The sequence below is a fragment of the Mauremys reevesii genome, linkage group 9 (assembly GCF_016161935.1).
Source record: "Mauremys reevesii isolate NIE-2019 linkage group 9, ASM1616193v1, whole genome shotgun sequence".
Lineage (NCBI taxonomy): Eukaryota > Metazoa > Chordata > Testudines > Geoemydidae > Mauremys > Mauremys reevesii.
In genome coordinates, this window is record NC_052631.1 from 6662158 (window position 1) to 6672099 (window position 9942).

Below are 9942 nucleotides of genomic sequence, written 5' to 3' on the forward strand. Positions count from 1 at the left end.
CAGGGTGGGGCTGGGGTTGGGCAGGGCAGGGGCCGGGGCGCGGGCAGGGTGGGCGTGGATGCAGGGCTGGGACAGGGGCGTGGGCAGGGTGGAGGCAGACGCGGGGCTGGGGCAGGGATGGGGTTTGGGCAGGGTGGGCGGGGGCGGGGGTACGAGCAGGGTGGGGGTTTGGGCAGGGTGGGCATGGATGCAGGGCAGGGGGGTGGCCAGGGTGGGGCTGGGGCTGGGGCAGGGACGGGGTTTGGGCAGGGTGGGCGTGGATGCAGGGCAGGGTGGGGGCTGGGGTTGGCAGGGCAGGGGCAGGGACAGGGGCGGGGGCAGGGCTCGCTGCACAGCTGCCAAGGAGCAGGGTGGGGGTCTAAGGGCCGGGCGTGCGGGCAGGCGCTGATCTTGGCATGGGCCCAAGCCCTGCCCTCGGACCCTGCCCGAGCCAGGGACTTGGCTCCTATGGCTGATAGGGTTATCTGGAGACAAGAGGATAAGATACGTGCCTCTCCTCCCTCCTCGTTAGCAGTTATGCAAAGTGCTGCCAGCAGGCAGCCTGGGCCCAGGGTTGGGGCTGCCTGGCCTTGAACCCGCAGCAGCTGTGCCAGGCGGGCTGCCCCTCGGCAGGGCCTCGTGCCCGTGGGCTGCAAAGTCCCTCCAGGGGCTGTACCCACGTATGCTAATGGGGTTAGGGAGCAAGTCTGGGGCCAAAGTCCCCTGGAGAACGGGGCTATTACCGCAGGCCCGGGCACAGCCTGTCCCAGGCACCGCTCAGCTGCCCCGCTGCTCCCGTCCCAGCCATGCGGCTCCCTGCGCCCGTCCTGCTCTGCCTCGGGGCCTGGCTGTCCTGTGCCAGTGCCATCATCCCAGGTAAACCAGCCTCCCCCACACACACACACACTGGGGCTGAGGCCACGCGCCGGGCGTGGCTGCGGGAAGGCGCGAGGGACCCGGCTGACGCGTGGCAGAGCTCACCCAGGCTGCTCAGGGGAGGCACTGCCTGGCGCTGCACACGCCATGGCTGGCCCGGGATCCCGGGGTGGGCGCTGAGCAAGGGGCACTAACGCAGGGCTCCAAGGCCTGTAGTGAGTCAAACCCCCGCCTGGCCCAGGCCCCTTGGGGGGCCCGGCTGCTGGGACTGGGGGGAGGCGCAAGGATTCCCCGGTGACGCGGGCGGGGGCGTTGGCGGCTGGCTGAGTGCGTCTCAGCAGTGTTTGCCATCATGCAGCTCAGAAAGGGTTAACTGGGCTGTCAGGAGTGGGGGGAGAAGGGAGATGGATTCACCTCCTGGGGACGCCCCCCTCCATCCCCCTCTGCCGGGCACCGGGATTCTGCCCCCAGGAGAGGAGCCGTGTCACGGATCCACTGGGTCTGACCAGTCCTGTGGGAGAGTCCCGTGCAGTGGGCTGGACCCCAAGGACCCCGCAGTTCCACGGGGGCAGGACTGGGGGCCCCACGACTCCAGAACTGGCCCTTCGGGGCCCAGTGCTCCATGGCTCCCTGTGGGGAACCCAGGCCAGCCAGCCCCTGTCTGACTGTGCGTGTCGGGGCGCCGAGCTCCCAGGCAGCATCTCCTTGGCAAACCATGTACTGGTTCCTGGGTACCCAGCCGCTGAGAGTCCTCCAGCTGGCACTGAGGGGCGAGGGTTAGAGGGCGTCCAGGCAGGGCAGTGCCAGGCCAGTGCGCCCTCGAGCCACGCTGCAGTCGAGCCGTCTGGGCGCTCGCCAGGCCGTAGCCCTGAATGCCGGGGTGGAGTTGGGAGTGCAAAGGCCAGCTCGCAACCCGGCTGCTTGCTAACTTCCCCGTCCCTCTGCTTCCCGGCCCGGCGCTGGGGGAAGCGCCTGCCTCTGGGATGGGGATTGCTAGATGTGAACGTCCCGGCCAGTGGGGCTCCCCTTGGCTTTGCCTCCATTGAGCTGGGTTGGTTTCAGCCAGTCTTTAATGCATCCTTCATGCACTCCACCAGCACCATGGTGCTCACACAGCCCGCCGCCAGCCCTGGAACAGCTGTTTAACCCTTCACTAGCTGCACACAGCACTGCAAACACAGGGGGAAACTGAGGCACACACGGGCATAAACATACTACCAACCCCCCCCCTTCGCCCCGGTGTGAGGGGTCCAGCTGGGTCCGGGAGCCAGGCGCCAGGACCAAGCAGTGCAGCCAGGGCTGCTCATGCGCCAGCTGGTGGCATCTAACGGCACCACCTCAGATTTCTTGTAAGGGCTCCTGCACCCTGCTCCCAGCTGCGGCCGTCCCCACAAGCTCCCCAGACAGCTTAGCCAGGGCCTCCCGTCCAGCTGCTGGCTCCTTCCCCCACCTTCCCCCCAGCTCCCTCCCCGGCCATGCACCCCAAACAGACCTCCCAGTTCCTGGACACCCTCCTCCCAGCTCCTTAGCTGGGCACCCTGAACAAACTCCCAGCCCCTGGGAACGAGGCTGGGCTCTAAGGGCTGAGACGTGCTAAGAGGGAGCCCCCCCCGTCAACCCCCGCATCCTCTGGACCATTTGCCAAGGGCTGGACCGAGCTAAGGCCAAGTTGGCCTGGTCGGATTCCCACCTCCCTGCATTCGGTTTGGTGCCAAATGGGGGGCAAAAAGTTAAAATCCCAGCAAGGAAATTCTGCAAAACCCGGCTCCAAGGCCAGCTTTGCTTGGAGCCAGACCAACACTGACTGGCATTGTTGCATGGTGTGGCATTGCCTCCTGGGAGCTGAAGGTGTGGTGCTTGAGGCCCCAATTCACTCTACAGGCCAGGTACCCCGGGCAGACTACACCTCCCATGATGCACCATGCGGCTCAATCAGTGGGACTCTGCGTTGCATTGTGGGAGATGTAGTCCTCCCAGGACCCCAGCCCAGGGGAGGGAACGGGAAATTAACACACAGCATCTCAGCTGGGCCAAACCCACCCAGCACCAACAATCAATGGGAAACAATTGGAAACGGGGGGAAAAATCCAGATTTTCCTGTGCAAAATAATTGTGCAAAAATTGCTCTTTCTGTGAGCAAATCATCCCAGTGTCCTGCTCAGCCAGAGGGCGGGGGCCTCCCCAGGGGTCCCAGGTACCACGACGGGTCCTGTCTGGGACCCCCCAGCACTGTGAGTGCTGCTGAGTTGGGGTGATAACGTCACGCTCAGGAGCTGTTGTGGGCAGTTTGGCCCCTAAGGCCTCGGCAGCCTCGTCTGGCCGGCCCCTGCCCTGTGGAAATGCTACGCTCCTGGGCCCCCCGCCCGGTGGGGGGAGCTGGCTCCTGGGAGAGTGGGGGCTGCCGCTGCCTCCTGTGGGGAGGTGCCAGCCAGGCCCTGGCTCCGGCTGGGAGGTGCCACGTCCGGCTCCTGCACTGGTTTGCAGCTGTTGCGTGGCCGTGCCCGGCTCGGCATGTGCCCTGGTGTAAGGGCCCCATTGTGGGCTGGGCCATTCTCAACAGCCACGAGTGGTGGGTAAAGCTGGCTGCTGCCAGGATTTACCCCCCTCCCCTGTCTCTGTTGCCCCCCCCCCCGTGTCTCCCCAAAGTGGAGGAGGAGAACCCCGCGTTCTGGAACCAGCAGGCAGCGGAGGCCATCAAAGCGACCCTCAAACTCCAGCCCATGAATTATCAGGCCAAGAACCTGATCCTCTTCCTCGGGGACGGTGAGTCGGAGGAACATCCCCCCACCCCCCGCGCCGGCATCCTCACCAGCTGCCCTGCGGGGGGCGGGGCGGGGGTCTGGCTAGAGGGCACCTCTGGGCTCCTCCCCATCCTCGCTGGGTTGTGGGAACCCAGCCGCCCCTCACCCTGCCCCAGGGGCGCTGGCTCACAGGTGGAAGCAGCCCCCCCCCGAGCCGGGCTCCCCTGGCCTGGGTCACGGTTCGGTGCTCTGATGCGGCGCTGATGGCTTGCTGGGGGGCGGGGGCGGAGGGAGGGGAAGCACTGTCCTGTGACTGCAGGGGGCTGGGTGCGGGCACATGGGTGGCGCTGGGACCGTCCCGGGGGCTGGGAGGCGACACGTGGGTGGGGAGGGGGGGCCCATGGTGGTGCCCGGCTCTGATGAGCTCGGTCTCTCTCCCTGCCCAGGAATGGGGGTCCCAACCATCACCGCCACACGGATCCTCAAGGGGCAGCTGCACGGGCAGCTGAGCCCCGAGATGCCGCTCGCCATGGACGCCTTCCCCTATGTGGCGCTCTCCAAGGTGCCGTCTTCACCCTCGGGCGCGGCCTGTCACCCCGGAGCTGCTGCCACCACCCCGCCTGGTGCCGCCAGGGCCTCGGGCACGGACGCCCCAGCAGGGAGTGATGCACGGCTCTGGCTTGCGCACCGTGGGCAGCTCCTCCTGGGGGAGACCCCAGGGCCCCTGCTGCTCAGCGGGACTGGGCGGGGTGCAGCCCCCCAGCCCGGGGCCCCTTCCCCCACTCACTGGCAAAAGGCTGGGGCAGACCCTGGGGGTGGGGAGGGGACGGGAGTGGCTGTGGAGAGGGATTCCCAAATCCATGCCCAGCCGGAGGAGGTGGAGGCTGATTTTTCTGGGCCCCACAATTGTCTCCCTGAAAGGCTGGGGCAGGGAAGGGACGGGAGGCATTGGCAAGAGGGACCCCCCACAGCCGGCGGCCCGAGACCCCACAGCCGGGCGGGCCGGAACACCCATAGCCAGGCGGGCCGGGACCCCACAGCCGGGCGGGCTGGGAGCACTTTCCCATATGGCCCGTGGGCCCCCCGAGTGCCCGGGAAGTACTGAGCCCAGGTCTGGGGGTGGGGGTCCCCTCCCCATTCCCTGGAGCCCCCCGTCTAACGGCTCGCCCGTGGGCTTTGCAGACCTACAACGTGGACCGGCAGGTGCCGGACAGCGCGGGCACCGCCACGGCCTACCTGTGCGGGGTGAAGGCCAACTACCAGACCATCGGGGTGAGCGCTGCCGCCAGGTACTCCCAGTGCAACACCACGCTGGGCAACGAGGTCGTGTCCGTGCTGCAGAGAGCCCAGCGAGCGGGTAAGGGGCCGGGAGTGGGGGGCAGGGAGCCAGTGGGCTCCAGCAGCCTGGGGGATGTGGGGTGCAGCGCTGGCATTGCTCAGAGGCTGCCGACAGGCCTGTGGGCACGGCCCAAACGGCAGGAGGGCTTCCCAGCTCAGCGCCAGCCAGGGACCCCCAGCTGTGGCAGCAGGGAGGGTCTGTGTTCGAGTCCTGGCTCCAGTGCCAGGCAGTGGGTTAGCCCACCTGCGACGAGGCTGGCAGATGGGCTGGGTATCTCCAGTGTCCGGCCCCCCGGGTGTAGCCGTGTCTGCAGGGACGGTACAGGGGCGGGCGGTTAGTGCTCAGTGTCTGGCTGTCCCTGGCAGGGAAGTCGGTGGGGATCGTGACCACGACGCGGGTGCAGCACGCCTCGCCCGCGGGGACCTACGCCCATGTGGTGAACAGGGACTGGTACGCCGACGCCAGCATGCCGGCTGCTGCCGTGCAGGAGAACTGCAAGGACATCGCCTGGCAGCTTGTCCACAACGTCGACTTCACCGTGAGTGGCTGCGCCCCATGAGCATCACTGGGCAACCGCTGCCCCACACAGCCGCCCCCTGCCCCGAATGCCCCCCCTCAGCAATGCAGCATGTGCCCACCTGGGCCCGGTTCCTGAGGGGAGATGTGGCTGGCTGGTTCCCCACTGCCCTGTGTGCCCGCCACTGGCAGGATGGAGGAGAGGAGGCAGCCAGGCCACCTTCTTCCTCCCTGGGCGCTGCACTGCCCACTCTCCGCGCAAGGGGCCAGGAACAGCCTGGCCATGGGGCCTGAGCTCCCCTCGGCCCCACAGACGGGCGTCCCCCTTAGGCAGGGGAAGGGCAGAGCGTCTGTGAGCTCCCCCCCCCGCCCGCTACACCCAGCCGTCAGCCCCCAGACACTGGTCAGGCCCCATGGGGAACCCCCGAGGGGACCCTGGCTGGTGTGGGGCAGGGTGGAGGCCGAGGGGAGCTCAGGCCCTCTCAGCCCTCGCCCAGGGTTTAGAGGGGCTGGTGGAGCGTGCCGTCTCTGTCCATCTCCTGGCCAGGTGATCCTGGGGGGCGGGCGGAAGTACATGACCCCCGCGGGGACCCCGGACCCCGAGTACCCCAGCAACACCGCCCAGAATGGGATGCGCAAAGACAACAAGAACCTCATCACCCTGTGGCTGGAGTCTAAGCAGGTGACTGGTGCATCGGGGCGGGAGGCAGCTGGGGGGCTGGGTGCCTTCGCGGGGCTGGGGTTGGTCATCACAGTTCGCTCCCCACATTGGACAGCAGCTCAGATCAGTGCAGCCGTGGCCATCTTCGTGGAGGGGGAGGCTGGGACCTAGCTGGCAATGCAGGGCCCCCAGCTGTGGGGCTGGTGCGTGCGGACGGGAGGGCCGGGCAGGGCCCCCTGGGTGCGGGGCTGGTGGGTGCGGACGGGAAGGCCGGGCAGGGCCCCCCGGGCGCGGGGCTGGTGGGTGCGGACGGGAAGGCCGGGCAGGGCCCCCCGGGCGCGGGGCTGGTGGGTGCCCGACGGGAGGGCCGGGCAGGGCCCCAGCTGTGGGGCTGGTGCGTGCGGACGGGAAGGTTGGGCAGGTTCCCGGCGCGGGCTGGTGCGTGCGGACGGGAGGGCCGGGCAGGGCCCCGGCGCGGGCTGGTGGGTGCCGGACGGGAGGGCCGGGCAGGTTCCCGGGCGCGGGGCTGGGTGGGTGCGGATGGGAGGGCTGGGCAGGGCCCCGGGCGCGGGCTGGTGGGTGCAGACGGGAGGGCCGGCCAGGGTCTCCCGGGCGCGGGGCTGGTGGGTGTGGATGGGAAGGCCGGGCAGGGCCCCCTGGGCGCGGGACTGGTGGGTGCCCGACGGGAGGGCCGGGCAGGGCCCCCCGGGCGCGGGGCTGGTGGGTGCCGACGGCAGGGCTGGGCAGGGGCTCCGCTGGCGATGTGCATGTGCTGGGATGGTGGCACACGCAGCCCTGCCTGGGCACCCATTGACCAGCTCTCGGGTTCGTTCCCTAGGGCGCCAGGTACGTGTGGGACAGGACGGCCCTGCTCAGCGCTGCCAGTGACACGTCCGTGACGCATCTGATGGGTAATGGGCCCCTCCCCCCAGGGCAGCCTCTGCCCCCTCCTCCAGCTGCTCAGGGTGGCATGTCCGGCTCCCGGCCCCCATGGCCATTGCAGCCTGGTTCCCCAGCGCGCGCTCCCATCTCGTCTCTGTTCCCCCTTCAGGCCTCTTTGAGCCTGGCGACCTGAAGTACGAGCTCCAGCGGGACTCGACCCTGGACCCGTCCCTCACCGAGATGACGCAGGCGGCCATCCAGATCCTCAGCAGGAACCCCCGGGGCTTCTACCTCTTTGTGGAAGATAAGTGGGGCTTGGGGCAGGCCCTGGGGTGCGGCTGCCCTCGCCTCGGGGTGCAGAGGGGCCCAGGGCTGGGCGTTCCCTGCGCCCCCCAGCCTGGGCTCGTGGCAGGGGGAGCAGGTGGGAGGGGGGCCAGGAGCTGCCCGGCGTCCCAGGTTGAGGGGCAGGAGCACTGGGTGACTGTGGCACCTGCCTGGGCCCCCTGCAGCCCGTCACCGTGTGCTCTGCTCACACTGAGGAGCCAGAGCCTGCTTGGGGAGCGCAGAGGGAGAGGTCTTGCCACAGCCTGAGGGGGCCGGAGGCCGCCCATCACCACCCCCATCCCTAGGGGGTGCTGTCCACAGGTGCCTCTTACAGGCCGAATCACCCCAGGGTGATCGTACAGCAGGGTGGGGTGGGGGGGAAGCTGCATTTGAGGCCCCCAAGACGCCCCCCCCCGCGGCTAACGCCTGCCGGGTCTCTCCCCACGAGGCAGGATTGACCACGGGCACCACGACGGCGTCGCCCAGCAGGCGCTGACGGAAGCCGTGGAGTTCGACCGCGCCATCCAGAGGGCGGGCGAGCTGACGAGGGAAGCCGAGACCCTCACCGTGGTGACAGCTGACCACTCGCACGTCTTCAGCTTCGGCGGCTACACGCTGCGCGGCAGCTCCATCTTCGGTACGACCCCATGGCTGGGGCTCGACCCCAGGACCGGGGCTTTGGGCCCACACGTGCCTGGCCCCCCTGGACGGGCTGAGGCTGCTCCTGCTCTGTGCTGGGGGCTGCACGCGCCGGAGGCTGCTGCTCGGTGCACGATGGGCCATGCGTTCGAGCTCTGCTCGCGGCACAGCTGAGTGGAGGTACCCAGGCGGCTGAGGGATACGGGTCATCTGAGCCCTCTGCCCCATGGCAGGGCAGGGATTGGGCCTAGGGGTCCCTTGGAACTGGGATGCCCATGTTGCCCCTGCCCAAGGACCTGCAGGACTGTGGAGTGGCAGATCCACCCGCTCCTGTGCCCAGCCCCCTGCTGGCTGCGCTGCCCTTGGGGGGTATCGCCCGACACCCCGGGGACCTCCCAGGGCACGGTGGCTTCACGCCGCTCTGGGACGCCCCGGCTTGGGCCTCATCTCTCGCTCGGCTCTCCCTCCCCCCAGGCTTGGCTCCCAAACTGGCCACGGACAACAAGTCATACACGTCCATCCTCTACGGGAACGGGCCCGGCTACCAGATCAGTGCCACGGGCCGGCCCGACGTCAACAGCTCCCAGAGTGGTAAGGGGCCGCGCCGTGGCGTGGGAGGGGGATGCTGACTGGGGGGGGCGCAGGGGTCCCTCCCTGCCAGACTTCACCCCCTGTGCCCAGCGCAGAGCTGGCGTTTCCAGCTACGCCCCCAGGGCTGCTGCCAGCCGGTGGTGCTGACTGTACAGCACGGGCCGGCATGGGCTCTGCCCAGATACCAGCGCCCCCCACCCCAGGGAGCAGGAAATGGGGGGGGGCAGTGACTCACGGGGCCCTTACGCTCTGTTTGCCCCGCCCCCAGAGGAGACAGGGTACCTGCAGCAGGCGGCCGTGCCCCTGAGCTCGGAAACGCACGGTGGCGAGGACGTGGCCATCCTGGCCAAGGGGCCCATGGCCCACCTCTTCCACGGGGTGCAGGAGCAGACCTACGTCGCCCACGTCATGGCCTACGCCGCCTGCCTGGAGCCCTACACGGACTGTCTGCACCAGAACTCTGCCAGCGCCGGCTCCGGCCTCCTGCCCCTGCTGCCCCTGCTGCTGGGCTCCCTCCTCCTGCCACTGCTCAACTAGCCCCACCCCCCGCAGCCCCCCCATGCCTGCAGCGCTGGGCTGGGCTGGCTGCAGCCACAAGGGGGCGACAGCCCGTCCGCTCCCGCCGCGGGGGGTGGTCTGTGTGAGTGGCACCAAACCGCTGGGCAGGGGGAGCGGGCAGCAGACCCCGCCCGGCTGAGCTGTGGGGCCCCAGCGCTTGGACACAGCCCGGGGAGGGGGGATTGTCGCCTGCTTGGAACAAAGAGATTCCAGTGACCAAATGGCCTGCTGCTTTCTGAGTGGAAGAAACTGGGGGGGGGGCACTGCAGGGGGTGTTGTGTGTGCGGAGGGGGCAGGGATTCCAGGTGACTGCCGGGGGCAGGGGCGCTGTGTGTGTGGGGTGCAATGGACTCTAGGGATGCTCTATGGAGGGGAAGGACTCCAGGGGCAGTGTGTGTGTGTGGGGACTCTAGGGGTGCTGTGGGCGGGATGGGCTCCAAGGGATGCTGGGGAATGAGCTCCAGGGGTGCTGTGTGGAGGGGGAAGGACTCAGGGGCACTCTGTGGGGGCAGGACTCTAGGGGCGCTGTGTGTGGGGTGGATGGACTCTAAGGGATGCTCTGTGGAGGGGGAAGGACTCCAGGGGGTGGATGGACTCTAGGGGGTGCTCTGTGCTGGGGGTGAGGACTCCAGGGGTGACTCTGGGGGTATGGACTCAGAAGGCGCTGTGTGTGTGTGGGGGGGGGGTGGATGGACTCTAGGGGGCGCTCTGTGCTGGGGGGGTGAGGGACACTAGGGCGCGGTGTGTGTGTGGGGGGGTGGATGGACTCTAGGGGGTGCTCTGTGCTGGGGGGGTGAGGGACTCCGAGGGGTATACTCCAGAAGGCACAGGGTGTG

The 9942-nt window shown here is 68.8% G+C and overlaps 1 protein-coding gene across 1 annotated transcript; it reads left to right on the forward strand.

Moving 5' to 3' along the window:
• Positions 1 to 785: 785 nt before the first annotated feature.
• Positions 786 to 9085, forward strand: LOC120372046 (intestinal-type alkaline phosphatase-like). Its single transcript, XM_039488740.1, has 11 exons — positions 786 to 855; positions 3502 to 3618; positions 4043 to 4158; positions 4779 to 4953; positions 5301 to 5473; positions 5999 to 6133; positions 6951 to 7023; positions 7164 to 7298; positions 7764 to 7955; positions 8432 to 8548; positions 8817 to 9085. The coding sequence occupies exons 1-11, from the start codon at positions 786 to 788 to the stop codon at positions 9083 to 9085; spliced, it is 1572 nt and encodes a 523-aa protein (XP_039344674.1).
• Positions 9086 to 9942: the final 857 nt, after the last annotated feature.